A 15,620-nucleotide genomic window follows, 5' to 3' on the forward strand; every position below is an offset into this window, starting at 1 on the left:
TTTGTCAATAATTTTTGCGGCAATAAAATGGTTTATGTCTATCAGAAATGTAAACAACCTCTAATATGTATCTTGTTTAAATATGAAAGGAGGGATCCAACTGTTAGTTATTCCACCATTTGCTTGAACTATAAATGCATACATTTTTTGTCTACACAATTCCACAACTTCATATGGTTCAGCGGAAAGACCAAAGGATAATGTCGTTTAGGTGTGGGTTTGGAAGTGTCTTGGAGTATGTTATTTATTTTTGTTCTGGGGGTTTTGTCGGTGTTTTTATGAAGGGTTTTGTTGTTATTATTACTGGGGGGGGGGGGGGGGGGTCGTGGGAAACATAGGTAACTAATAATATTTCGCTTACCTGTGAAAAGTTGAGAACCGTTTTGACAGATTCCGACACATAGAGAATTCTACCTCTGTCACACCCCACGACGAACAGAAACCCCTCAGCAGCCTGGAACATAACAGAGAACGGTAAACCCCTCAGTAGCAGGCGGTCGCCTCTTGGTGAGGTTTTATATTTTATTTTATATATATTTCTTGAATCATTCTTAAATCATTTTACCTTTCAGTACCAGTCTCAGAGGTGGAACCAAGAAGGGATCAGGGGGCCGGTCAGCCCAATTAAATATTAAAGTGCCTGTCTTTTTCTTCGTATTTTTTCATCAGGATGCCCTTTTCTCGTTAGTCCCCCTTCTAAATATTTCCTGGTTCCAGCCCCGAGTCCTTTATACAAACAATAACGAATATTGTTTTAACTATCGTTGCTGCTTGTTATAAGTAAATCCTCAAAGTTGGGATAAATTAGCAGGCCTGAAAGCTTTCCATCATGTATTTCCATTAATCTATTGGTTGTAATTCATGTAAATATCCATAGTGATTTGTTTGCAACCCTACATAGCTGTTTGGCAGTAATGCTAATATGAATAAATGCTGTTGCCTAGATTTAACGATTTCCGTTTAATTTTGGCAAAAATCAGCCTGCCCTCTCACACACACACACACACACACCATAAAAATGAGAGCCCGTACGCCTATGCTGATTTTAAGTGATTAACTTCCTTCTTTCTTAGAACTTGCTCTTTGATATGGTATGACTCTTCTTATATATTAAAATATATTAATATATAAAAAAATATTTTAATTAAGCTATTTGTGTATTTTCACCTACAGTGTTGTGTGTGTGTGTTGTCAATGTATTGTCTGTTTTATATAATTCCCGTATGCGTACCGTGTGCTTTGTCGATGCAAAACAAATTTCTAAGAACTAAAGTATTTTTTTACCCTTATAGTGGGACGTAACGTCATCGATTGGCGCACTACAACCTTACAAAAACGTCAATCAAACGGCTTGAGATTGATTATGGGTAATAAATAGAATATTAAACCCGCTATCATTTCGTATCATGTTTATGTCCCTCATGAAATAATTTTCATCGTCACTCGCTAAAGCTCGTGACAGTTGAACATTAGTTCACTCGGGACATAAACATGATATGAAATGGGAGCTCGTTCAATTTACTATAAATATTATATTGTATTGTACTGTACTGTACTGTACTGCATTGTATTGTATGCTTAATAGCTGTTTGATTGTTGAAACATGCGCGTATTTAAGATTTAGGTTTAGTTTACTGTCTTCTTTACAAAAATGAACTTAGAATATAGCTCTGAATTCACAACGCGGTCGGGAACTTACAAACCAAAACTGTATTTTACGTCATACATGTACATGTATATGCATTCTGTATAGGTTACAGATAGCTTCAAATGTATAAAATGTCGTTTATAATTATTTTACTTGGTGTTTAAATTGTAAGGTTATATGGTATTTGTATTTTTATGTAATATGTCCGTATTTCAAACTTTTTTAACGTAGATGGAATACAGAACACAATATGAATCATAAATACGTAGAGAGCCGAGAGAACAAGGAAGAAGGAAGTTGATTAAAGTGGAACAAAGAGGGATGGGCGACACGTTTTCGCTTGTCTTACAACCTAGTTCGGGCGGGACCTAGCCCAGTGGTAAAGCGCTCGTCTGATGTGCGGTCGGTCTGAGATCGATCCCCGTCGGTGGTCAATTGGCATATTTCTCGTTCCAGCACGACTAGTATATCAAAGGCCGTGGTATGTGCTATGCTGTCTGTGAAATGATGCATATAAAAGATCCTTTGCTACTAATGGAAAAATGTAGCTGGTTTCCTCTCTAAGACTACAAGTATATGTGAAAATTACCAAATGTTTGACATCCAATAGCCGATGATTAATAAAACAATGTTCTCTAGTTGTGTCGTTAAACAAAACAAACTTTAACTTTTTACAACCAAGTTATTCACAAATCGTGTACGTGGTCGTTATTTATAGAAAGAACAGTAGTGAGGAAATAACACAGCATACATACAAATATATATATATATATATATATATATATATATATATATATATATATATATATATACTCTCTTCAAAATGGTAGGGGAACTCTAATAAGAATTTACAATTGCCAAAATTTCAAAATTGTAAGGTATATTAGCTGTGGGGAATGGTTATATAATAATAGTGAATTAATTGGGCAAATATTACAACCGGTAGTTCAGTATTACAGTAGGTTTTATGATCGCCAAAGAGCTTGAGGACGATTGGGGTCAGAAATGAAATTTGAAAGTTTACGGGTTTTTTATCAGTAAATCGCAAATTCAAACCATAAAACTGACTAAAAACAAAACAATAACAACTGTATGATCAACAGACTGATAAAGATTGACAGAAATAATGTTCCAAAGTGATTAATCGATCTTCCTGGAAATTGTCAAAATCGGAAATGACATCCCACGCACTTGTACGGGGCAACTGCGTGATGCACGTGCAAACTATGGAATGTGTTTTGGTGTGTTGATAAACAGACCTGAACATTCTTTACTAGGATGTATATGGTCAAAACGTATGTTCGGTCTAATAGTTGATATTAACATTAATATTTCAGGTTCCCCTACTTTTTTGAAGAGTATATATATATATATATATATATATATATATATATATATATATATATATATATATATATTGTACAGCGGCATAGGCTGGGGGTCGAACGAACAATCCACCCGCAGGCGGCTAAAACAATTGTACAGGGCAATATTAGGCTATTGATATGCAGATACAAGGGTCCACTAGGTTCATATTTGATCCTCCCCCCCCCCCCCAATATTCAGACCACGCTATGCCCGCGGATCCCCTCCCCCGTTTCAGACCACGCTATGCTCGCGACCCCTCCCCCCCCCCCCCGTTTCAGACCACGCTATGCCCCTCACCCCGGTTCAGACCACGCTATGCTCGTGACCACCACCACCACCACCCCCACCCCCGGTTCAGACCATGCTATGTCCGCGACGACCCCCCACCCCCCACCCCCCGTTCAGATTACGCTATACCCTTGTTATACTTATTCCTAGTATGAGCAGAATTCACCATCAGATATATACGAGATGACTACATGTACAATTATATATAAGTATTATACTTACTCCTAGTATGAGCTGAGTTCATCATCAGATATATACGAGATGACTAGATGTACAATTATATATAAGTATTATACTTACTCCTGGTATTAGTCGAGTTCATCATCAGATATATACGAGATGACTAGATGTACAATTATATCTAAGTATTATACTTATTCCTAGTATGAGCGGAGTTCATCATCAGATATATACGAGATGACTAGATGTACAGTTATATATAAGTATTATACTTACTCCTAGTATGAGCCGAGTTCATCATCAGATATATACGAGATGACTAGATGTACAGTTATATATAAGTATTATACTTACTCCTAGTATGAGCCGAGTCCATCATCAGATATATACGAGATAACTATATCTCTAGATGACTAGATGTACAATTATATCTAAGTATTATACTTACTCCTTGTATGAGCTGAGTTCATCATCAGATATATACGAGATAACTAGATGTACAATTATATCTAAGTATTATACTTACTCCTAGTATGAGCTGATTTCATCATTAGATATATACGAGATGACTAGATGTACAATTATATCTAAGTATTATACTTACACCTAGTATGAGCTGAGTTCATCATCAGATATATACGAGATAACTAGATGTACAATTATATCTAAGTATTATACTTACTCCTAGTATTAGTCGAGTTCATCATCAGATATATACGAGATAACTAGATGTACAGTTATATCTAAGTATTATACTTACTCCTAGTATTAGTCGAGTTCATTATCAGATATATACGAGATAACTAGATGTACAGTTATACATAAGTATTATACTTACTCCTAGTATTAGCCGTTTGAGTTCATCATCTGATATATATGAGTTCTTTTCGCCAACTTCTGACAAGGTGTTGTTGGAACCTTGAAATAGAAACAAATTGTATCATTGTATTAACACAAATACACAAATGAAGACAATAGCACAGCCATGAGAGGTCATGCCACCCCCACCCCCACCCCACCCCCACCCCACCCCACACACACACACACACAATCCTAATCAAACCTCGATTTTGCCCACGACATTATATATATATATATATATATATATATATATGTGTGTGTGTTGCCGAAAACCTTGACTCAATGTTAGTGTCCCATCCCTTGTGTGGGTACCCCCTAATATAAAATCGGCTACAGCATTCCCTTTTTATGCGATAATAGGGCTAGAGTGTTGTTAGTGTTATAAACTGTCAAATGTGAAATTTCATGAGACTAATGGGTCGTTACGTACTGTATCTAGAATGCATACAGTTTCTTAAATCGGATGTTACTAACTTTTAATTTTATTATTTTGCTATTTTCTCAAATATTAAACTGACATGTTTCTGACTAGTGCAAACACTACAATAAGAAACCCGACATTCTTAACCAAAGCCAGTTTTGGATTGGCGTATCGGGTTACTTCTCGCAGCGTTTGTACTAATCTCCAGCATGCTAGTTTAAAGTTATATGTAAACTCGAAAAGGATAAAGATATGTAACGTCAGATTTGGTTGTCGAAATTACTTTCTAGCCCTGACCCAACATACACACGGGACATGTATATGGCCTAGAGGACACTCAAGCTACAGAACCTGTAAAACTGTCTGTATACGTACTTTTAACAGACTTCATATGTTGAACTGCCATTCTAAGTACTGACAATTTATCCAGTTTTCGATTCATTGTGTTACACATGGGAATCATGGATGATAATTCTGAGATATAGGAGTTCATCTTATCCCTTCTTCGTTTCTCTATCTCACTGTGATTTTGTCTGCAAACACAAAAATCATATTTATTAATAATTAATATTGATATCTGGGCCGAGTTCAGTAAAATAGAGTCGAAAAAACGCTCACTTGATTTGGGTGTTTTGTATCAACCAATCAAAATCTAAGCAAACGTTCACTTAGCACGCTGTTGTCGAACGTAGGCCTAGCTATCGTCAAAAGTTCAGTCTTCGTCATGTTTCATACAGTTGGCGGACTGTATTCATGACTGAAAACAAACAGATCTTACTATTCATTTTACTTAATAGTTAGCCAATCTGAACAAAACCAAGGTAATCCTGTGACTAGTGAAAGCATCATGTGAAAGAAATCTTCCACTAAGACACGGAACGCTGTAGGATAATTGTCAGATTTAGTAACGAAAACGTGATGGAGTGGACAGTAAAATCTAGTAGCATAAAATCTACACATACGAACGAGTGCACGCACGCACCGCTAGACACACAAACAGACATACTTGTAATGTTTTCGAGGGTCAGCAGGATCAAGGAGTAAGTCAGGGGACACCATCGTGGGCGACGTCATACCCACTGACAAGCTTTCTTCCTCCTCTGCACTGTCCAAGCTACAAACAAAAACATTTGTTTAATTACACAACTAGTATATTTCATTCATTCATTGATTAATCATCAGCTATTGGATATCAAACACCCGGTACTTTTGACACGTAGTCTTTAGAAGACAACTGTTACCTTTTTAACAGGACGGCACATACCAGAGCCTTTGATAGGCATTGGTTGGGGCGAGAGAAAACTCAATGAGTCCATCGATTAGATTTGATCTTACGACCAAAACACTTCAGCCTAGCACTCTACCGTCAGAGCTAAATCTCGCCTATGTCTAAAGTACGAAAAGCGAAAAGGGGGCGGGACGTAGTCCAGTGGTAAAATACTCCCCTGATGCGAGGATCGATCCCCATTAGTAGGCTCATTGGGCTATTTCTTCATCCAGAATATAAAAAGTAGTTTGCTACTAATGGGAAAATGTAGAAATGTCGGAATGACCTTTTTTTTATATTCAGTAGCTGATGATTAATAACTCAATGTGCTCTAGTGGTGTCGTTAAATAAAAACAAGCATTAATTTTATACTGCGAAGAACAAAGCAATATACAGTGTGCACTAGACCTGGATTAATAATCACTGACAATTCTACTACTAGTGTCAGCAAATCATCAATCTCAAGACTGTCTGTATTTCTGTCTGTCTGGCTGACTGGCTGTTCATCAGCCTTTCCGTTGTGTTTATGTGTATCTGTCCATATGTATATTGTCCTTAACTATAGATATTTTTTGTATGTATAACTATATGTAAAATAATTCTTATATAAAATTATATTTCAAGATGGCGACAGTTGTTTTCAAGTGACATACACAGCTCATATGAACAGATGACGTGGAAACTGTTTTCATGAAGCAAAAACGTTAACATCACACAAAACGACATGGCGCCTTTAAATATCTAAATATTTTCGCACAAACAAAATAAAATAAGATAATAAATCATTTGAACGTACTCCAATGAAAAGGTCTTGCGTTTTCGTGGTAGGGGTGGCTGCAGCATCGTCTGTGGCGGTAAGGAATCGGCCTTGGCGGGAAGGATGCATCCTGACTTCGTGAACCCGGCTGACACAAACGATAACGGCGAGTAATCTAAAAATATAACAATCATTTTAAAGACACCACGCTACCATTTGTCGTGTCTTACTATAGTCTGACTTGTTGTCCTGGCTTAATATATATAGTAAGGTTTAAGAAACCAGTTCTTTATTAAAAAATAAAACATACAAAATTTTGAAATATTTCTTTGATGATTGCATGTAGGTTGACCTCTATATTTAAATAGCTATATTTAGTACTAACTGGCAGCTTGTACCAAAATATAACAAGTATCTTCAAACCAATGTGATAACTAATAACAGCTATGCAAGTGGTATACTGTCACTTGTATAACAGCAACATGACGTGCGGCTAATGGAAAATGTTCGTGGTCGACCTATGTTGATTTTATGCAAGGTAGTTGTCACGAAAGAGTACTGCCTAAAACTAGTAGTCACGTGGCCATCTCAATATTGGTTAATTTTTCACTGAATATATTTTGACGTAGGAATTGTATTTAATTGCATGGAGTAATTAATAGTGGTAAACATAGAAATTCGACATTGGCCTTCATACAAAACTTTCCAACAATTGGTTTTTCACTTCATGTCGAGAAATATTCCTTCAGCTCCAGCTTTTGGAGTCTATATTTCGCACGCTAATCATATGCCGAATTTACAGACCGATATATCGTTCTGGTAGAGAAGTTGTTTAATCAGGGTTATAACATCCAATCACTCACAGAAACCATATAACGAGACCATCATTCGTAGACAAATGGTTCTTTGACTTTGAAATTTTAAAACTAGGTTATATGTAAGCATCTGTGATGTTTTCAAATATGTTTTGTGTTTATATACTTGCCTCGGTGAACGCAGTGGTCAAGCCATCGGAATACAGGCTCGTAGGTACAAGGTTCGCAGCCCGGTACCGCATCCAACCCAGAGCGAGTTAAGGGCTCAGTGGGTAGGTGTTACGCCACTACACCCTCTTCTCTCGCACTAACCACTAACCAACTAACAACTAACCCACTGCCTGCTTGAACCTGAATTGGATATAAGCACTAAAATAATCTGAAATGAAATAAATGTGTTTCGGTACAATATTGGTTTGTTTACCACAACTCCATGCGCTCTTTTCATGGTCTGACCATAGTTGGTTATTTTTGTCTATTTGAAGAATTGTTTTTGTTTTTTGTTGTGGTTTTTTGTTGCTGTTGGGGTTTTTTCACATTTAATGTTAATATTCTTCATTGTGTCGTTCATAAATGCGACTATTTCAATGCTATCTACACTATTTTTATTCATACTTTTAACTTTTTTAATTGATGTTGATCATTGTATAGCCGATGTGTTTTTGTGTCGTTGTTTTCTTGTGTGCTGGGGTGTCGTTAAACATTCATTCATTCATTAGAGTACAAGCAGACTGCGTTAGCCAGTACGGTCAAAGATGAGTATGGTTCAACCAAATATAGCCTAATGTGAACCTATGCATTTTAAAATCAAAGTCCAAGTCAAAGAAGCATTTGTCTATGAAGGATGGTCTCGTTATATGCTCGAATGCTTACTTTTGGAGGACGGATGCCTTAACATCAACGTGGTAGAGGCCAAGCACACTTGTCAGCATCAATTAGTGACTGAATTAACATGTGCTTTCATCCACTGAGTGTTCAAGCACGTTTGTCATGCATGAAATATTCATCAATGAGACTGACAGATGTGTTAGGTCAATTGATTAATTAAATGCCGTTTTGAACTCCGATTACTTACTAGTTTTTAAGGTATATTTGATTTAAAAAACAAATAGCATTTGAAAAATAGCAATTCCTTATAATACTAGGTTCATGTTGAATGTGTGTATCTGTATATTACATTCACCTCTTTGTAACATTTTTGTCAGTAGTTGTAAGATATAATACGTATGTATGTATGTTTGTATGTATATATGTATGTATATGTGTATGTGTGTATGTGTGTGTGTATGTAGGTAGGCAGGTAGGTACGTACGTACGTATGTATGTATGTATGTATGTATGTATGTATGTATGTATGTATGCATGCATGCATGCTTGTTTGCTTGTGTCTATCTACCCCAAAAAAACTATCTCAGCTTAGATCGGTTTTGATACTATTTTTTTCATCTACAACCTGATAATCATCATGATCAGTTTATTACGTTTTGCAATTTTATAAAATATTTTTTACTTTCCGTAACAATCATCCTGCATATCCATGTGCTTTTTGTCAAGGTCGGGATAGCGTAGGAATCCGGCGCATGCGTATTCTTCTGGGAACGTGAAAATGCTACAAAACTGCAGAACAATGTCTCTCGTTTGTGTTCACTGCAGAACAAATATTGTTGCACAACGCCCGAATAAACACACACTGATTGTGATTTAGGAAATAACTCAGCCTGGTTAGACAAACACGCTGACGTTTATAACCTACTTTACAGTTGATAATTCATAATAAAATATTATAATATTTAACAATAATGTAATATTTGTCTTTAAAATCAACAAACATAGTAATTCATAAATAAATAAATATTATTGTTGTTATTATCATCATCATCATCATTATTATTAAGAAGAAGAAGAAAAAAAGAACCACAACAACATTAATAATAATAGAAGTAAAATAAATTAAATTGCTGAAATAACAATCACAAATACAAATTAACGAGCGATTTAAATAATTCCAACCAGTAAATAAACCCTCGTTATAAATGCTTAGATTGATCTAATGCAAGTGAAAACACCTACATTCATAATTCAATTGCCACTACTACAAGAGATCGATTCAGCTGCTTTCTTTATTGTTTAAAATTATTAACGGGACTATCCAGAGTGTTCGGTGATTGTGTGCTTGTACGTGTTTGTGTATCTGTGTATGTATTGTAATGAATGTATTTACTGTCAACCATCTTGTCACATGTATATAACAAAATGTGTATGTATATATTCTCTCCTATGCCGTTGTGCAACGGCCCGAGTGTAAATAAAGTCTTGTCTTGTCTTGTATGAGAGGGCGGGACGTAGCCCAGTGGTACAGCGCTCGCTCGATGCGCGGTCAGTGTGGGATCGATCCCTGTCGGTGGGCCCATTGAGCTATTTCTCGTTCCAGCCAGCGCATCACAAATGGTATATCAAAGGCCGTGGTATGTACTACCCTGTCTGTGGGATGGTGCATATAAAAGATTCCTTGCTGCTAATCGAAAAGAATATCCCATGAAGTGGCGACAGCGAGTTTCCTCCCTCAATATCTGTATGATCCTTAACCATATGTCTCACGCCATATAACCGTAAATAAAATGTGTTGAGTGCGTCGTTAAATAAAACATTTCTTTCTTTCTTTTTGTTAAGATGATGTCGACCAACACGGACTTTTAACGACTGTAATTATATTTTTCAATTAAAATATTAGCGGTTGTATATTAAAGATGCTTCTGATCGTTTAAAAATATTTACACTAGGTCAAACTTCATTTAATTTCCTAATATATTTGTGTTCGCACATACGAAATTATTGGATACTAAATCCAGTTTGGGCAATTTACAAATATTAGAATGATCAAAAATACCTTGAATAATCAGACACTGATATTCTAAATCCGAAAATATATTTAATATGTAGACAGACAGACAGACAAACAATTCTTTATTTACGTCTCATTTTGTATACAGATTAAAATAAAAACAAGAGTTCAACAGTTATAATACAATAATACAGCAGTAAAAGTACTCAAGTCACTCCTATGGAGTTAAGAGAGACTTTAAAATCATTAAAAGAATATCGAAAATATTTTTAAAGTATTGTATTTACAAGAAGTAAAACTAAAAACCCTAAAATATGTATATGTCTATATGTATCCAAAAACATCTTTAACATATTAAAATAAGATAGCAACTTTTGGCTTTAATTGTAACAATATCCGGGTGGCTTAAAAGTCATGACATTTTTTCTTTACCTAAAAGGTTATTAAAATTTACTACAGCAGTTACTGCCTTTTTAAAAAGATCTACTCTTATGTCATTATAAAGAGGACAGTGAATAAGAACATGTTCTTCAGATTATACATGTTTAAGACAGTTAAAACAGGTTTTGTTGTGAATCTCCAAATGTCCATATCTACCCGGGCTGTTTCTAATCTTAAAGGCACGGTACCACTACCAAACATTGATAACGCACGTCGATATGACGTAGGCATAGGCGTAGTAACATAACAGTGGTAAAACCATGTTTAAAAGTTCTATAGGTACGGAGTTTTTTCCTCCATTTTTCTAGTAGACGTGTCACGTTCCAAAATGTAGGTGTTGAATAAAGTTCCATTGAAAATAGTGCCTCTTTATTTTATTTTGTTGGACTTGATTGTTAGACTACGCGATGTAGTAAACTCTCAACATTATAGTGTAAACAGGGTTGAATCTAAATATCATATTATGTAGTTCGACTAAATTATAACTAGTTGTGCGGAATCCATTTATAGAAACCTTTTCACCATGTAGTTCCATAATGGTACCCACAATATTAGCTGTAATCCATGAAAAACAATGCGTAGTGATTCGTTATTAACCCTAAATAGTTGTTTGTCAGCATTGCTAATATGGATAAATGTTATCTAAATTCAGGCATTTTCTTTCTTTCAGGCAAAAATCAACGTGACCCTCCTCCCACAACACATACACGCGCGCGCGTGCGCACGCACGCACACACACACACACACACACACACACACACACACACACACAAATATGAGACCGTATGCCTATGGCTGTCTGAGGAAAAACAGTATTACTTTCATCTCCCTTTTCTTTCCCCTTTCACTTTCATTCACATTAATTAATTTATTTGTTCTGCTTTCTTTTTTTTTCTTTTTTCTTTTCTTTTTTCTTCTTTTTTGTATTGATTTTGTTTAGTGTTTTAACGTCTGCATTCTTGAAAGTAGTTGCAGTCGCCGATATTGTTATAATATATTGTAAATAGGAGAGGGCATCGTAAGTTGAATAACATGTGACCAATCCATTTGTATATATACGTGTATATACGACATGTATATGCAATTAGATATATTTCAATCAATATAGTGCGTTGCCTGGCTATTGAGCTGCTTCCTTGTTCGGACCCCCTTGAGGTAAAGAGTGGTAATATTTCAAACGCAATGTAGTAAACTTATTGTTTTTAACTAGAATGATGACACGTGTGTTAATTTCATTTGAATAGAATGGAAAATAATGGATGAAAACTTTTGATTGTCTTTTCATAGTAATTTATATTTATGAAATAGTTATGCACTTGGAATTATTAAAAATGAACGTGATATTTTTACATGGATAGAAGTATGAACCATCACACGCTTTGTCCTTCATGTAGTGTGCTAAACATTAAAACTGGATACAAATTCAAAATAAATTATTTGAAACAATTTAAAACCGTATTCCGTTATCAAAATTATATCTCTGCATAGCGTCGAAAGGATGTTAATCAATGTCGTGATTGCTTCCATAATCCACTATTAAGTGCTCGTCATTGGGAGGACTACCACTTCCCTAGAAGATACGTAACGGGATGTTTCATCCTTCTTGCACTGTCTGTAGGAGGACTGCCACATCCAATGAATTACGTGTAATTTTAAATGGGGTATCTTAAATGGAGTCTCTTTCGACAAAACTATTAATTTTTAAAATCGTATCATCAAAACGACAAAACATATTATAAACACGTCGAACCGACCGACAGAAACAAAACAAATAGTCTAATTACATAAAGACAAAATTATTCATTAAAAAAAAATATCATCAAAACGACAAAAGAATTGACTTAAACAACCACAAAAAGCTTAACAACAATAAATACTCAATTCATTAAAATAAAAAAGCAAAAACTATTAATTTCAAAAATATATCCACATGATCAAAATAACAAAAATATTAACTTATAATAAATGCACTGTTCTTATAAATCCTCATATTATAAAAACGACAAAAATATTAATTAAAAGATATATCCATGAAAATCATCAAAACGACATAACAGTGAAAGAAACACTTCATTGTAGAAGAGGAATAACATCACTCGAAAAAGGCCACACGAGGATACATAGATCGAAGTTTAAACTTCGTTCAACATTTTATGTAAAAACATTTTTTCTGTAATATGAAATAGTGTGATCCTCTCTTCTTTCTCTCATTTATTTTTGTATTGTCTTTCTAAAATGTTCCAAATTATATATATTATCGACTGATAAGTCAGTTCTTCTCTTCTTCTTTTTTCTCTCTTTTTTTTTTTTTTTTTTTTGCTAATTACCTTTTAAAAAATATATGCTATAATTTTTGTAACTTTTCGCAATTCCAAATTCTACCCACTTCAACTTACATTGCTGTCCCGGACCTAGAGTCAGAGATTGGGCCCCAGAGTCAGAGATTGGGCCCCAGAGAGATGTGTCTGTACTATAATGGAATACAGGCACGTTAATATGGTTTCCCGTTCCCGTATGACATAATTATAGATCTGTACAAGAAAGTGATAGTGATATTTACACGAATACGTGACAAACTATGTAACATATGTGTAACTCTAGTAAGCATAGTAATAGTAATCAAGAACAAATAAGCTAGATTATAATAAATTGTCTTTTATTTGACAGAATGGTCAAGATCCATCGAAAGTGTTCTCTTTCTTCATGGTCGTAGCTCGGATTTTGTTTACGGGGGGAGGGGGGGGGGGGCAGATGAATTTTTGGAACGAATCAGCATGGAAGGCGCAAGACACTAGGGGATCCTGGGGCAATTCCCCCTTGAAAAACGTGAAATCTAGAGGCTCTGAAATACCATTTTGAGGCCATTTCAGGGAGATTACATACTTAAAACGTCAATATCAATAACCAGCAAAAACAATAAAAATGTGAGGGCTACTGTCCCACCCACCTACCCTTGGCTAGCTACGACCCTGTTCTTTATACCATTGTAACACTTAATCAAAATATAATTGCATTCAATGTTTGGACTTAAGCAAAAGCAAAATAAATGACAGTATGATGGACTTATAAATGAAAACGAAAGACCGAGAATAATTAATGAATAAAGCATTATTGTATGATGATGGGTGGGTGGTAGTCGAAGGTGTCAAGATACCTATTCAAGTGGCTGCGTTGTAAGGTGTTTGTAACAAATAAATTTATATGTTATATAAAAAAAATTAAAAATAAACTACAATGTCTGTAAATACAATATATTTCCTGGTCGTTCTGATTGTTGTACCTTATACATCCTAATACATTTGCTTTTAGTAGTATGAAATTATTGAGATCTAAACTCCAGATAGAGCTACAATAAAACATTAGGATTAGAAACATACTGAATGTACAGACAATGACATTCTGAACAAGAAAAGGGAATTATTTTAATATGTAATTTCAGTTGTTAAAGAGACGCGAATGGTCTTAAGCATGTTAAAATGGAAGCAAACTCAGGTTAGTTTTTGTTTTAATGTTGCAGGCCCGTAGGATTCGGAGGGGTCTATCTCCGCCCAACTTGAGTTCCCGTACATTTACATGTTTCCTACTATTGCATAATTAAAACAATGTCTTGTATAAACACACACACATACACACACACACAAATACACACACACACATACACACACACACACACACACATACACACACATACACACATACACACATACACACACATATACACACACACACATACAAACACACACACACACACATACACATACACATACACACATACACACACACACACACACATACACACATACACACACACATACACATACATACACACACACACACACATACACACACACACACACACACACACACACATACAAATACACACACACACAGGTGAGGATCCTGTCCCCCGCATTTTCAAATATCGTTCCTACGGGTCTGGGCCCAATTTCGCCAAACATCGTAATCCTAGTTTTGCACGTAAACGACTAAACCACAGTTCTTAGTACTATTATAATTCAACAAATATAGTTACAAGAACACAATGATGTAATTTTCTGCGAGAAATTGATGTAAACGCGTGTAAACGCACGACCGGTATAACTGCTAATAGCAGACGTCAATTTATAATGTTTAGTTAAATGGGCCCCTGGTGTTTCTTTACTGAGAGAAATTCGTCTGTTTCGTTCATACTGGGACCTCTTAAATCTAGCTTATAATATATAATAAATAAGCTAGATTTAAGAGGTCCCAACAATATATCACCGAATATAATAGTCGGGCCTGTATAAGTGTTAGACACAATGTCAGTGTTTGACTTCATCTCGGGACACTGGTACCTACCGTAGTGGTCGGTGTTGTAGGGAGGGTTGTGTAGGTGTTCCAGAGACTGGTCGTGGTGGCCGAACTCGCCGTCGTACATGTATTCCTCGACCACATTGTGGTGGGGATAGTAGTACGGCCTGGTGACGTCCACGCCATAGTTGGAGTGGTAGTAGTGATTCCGGTACATGACGACGCTATTCACCGTTGTTCAAATACACACCACAGTTATGCCACAATAACAATATGCTTCATTATATTTTTTTTACCACTCCTGATAATCCAGCGAAATTAATAGAAGCATCAAACAATTGATGCCAACTGCTGACAACATCTTTGGTGAAGGTTTACTCTAAGATGTTTCATACTTAAAACTGCAGCTAGAAGAATCCATATGTTAATATATCCTCTT

General features: G+C 35.6%; 1 protein-coding gene across 1 annotated transcript in view; it reads right to left on the reverse strand.

Moving 5' to 3' along the window:
• LOC121381699 (protein cycle-like) overlaps window positions 1–15,398 on the reverse strand; it is a 34,053-nt gene extending 18,655 nt beyond the window's left edge. The window contains exons 1-6 of the mRNA XM_041511044.1: window positions 15,230–15,398; window positions 6,830–6,965; window positions 5,773–5,880; window positions 5,142–5,299; window positions 4,323–4,402; window positions 362–454 (exon numbers count right to left, since the gene is read on the reverse strand). Coding sequence (XP_041366978.1) covers window positions 362–454; window positions 4,323–4,402; window positions 5,142–5,299; window positions 5,773–5,880; window positions 6,830–6,965; window positions 15,230–15,398 — 744 coding nt within the window. The remainder of the gene's footprint in view (window positions 1–361; window positions 455–4,322; window positions 4,403–5,141; window positions 5,300–5,772; window positions 5,881–6,829; window positions 6,966–15,229) is intronic.
• Between the last annotated feature and the right edge of the window lie 222 nt (window positions 15,399–15,620).

This window comes from Gigantopelta aegis, chromosome 9 (genome assembly GCF_016097555.1).
Source record: "Gigantopelta aegis isolate Gae_Host chromosome 9, Gae_host_genome, whole genome shotgun sequence".
Taxonomy (NCBI): domain Eukaryota; kingdom Metazoa; phylum Mollusca; class Gastropoda; order Neomphalida; family Peltospiridae; genus Gigantopelta; species Gigantopelta aegis.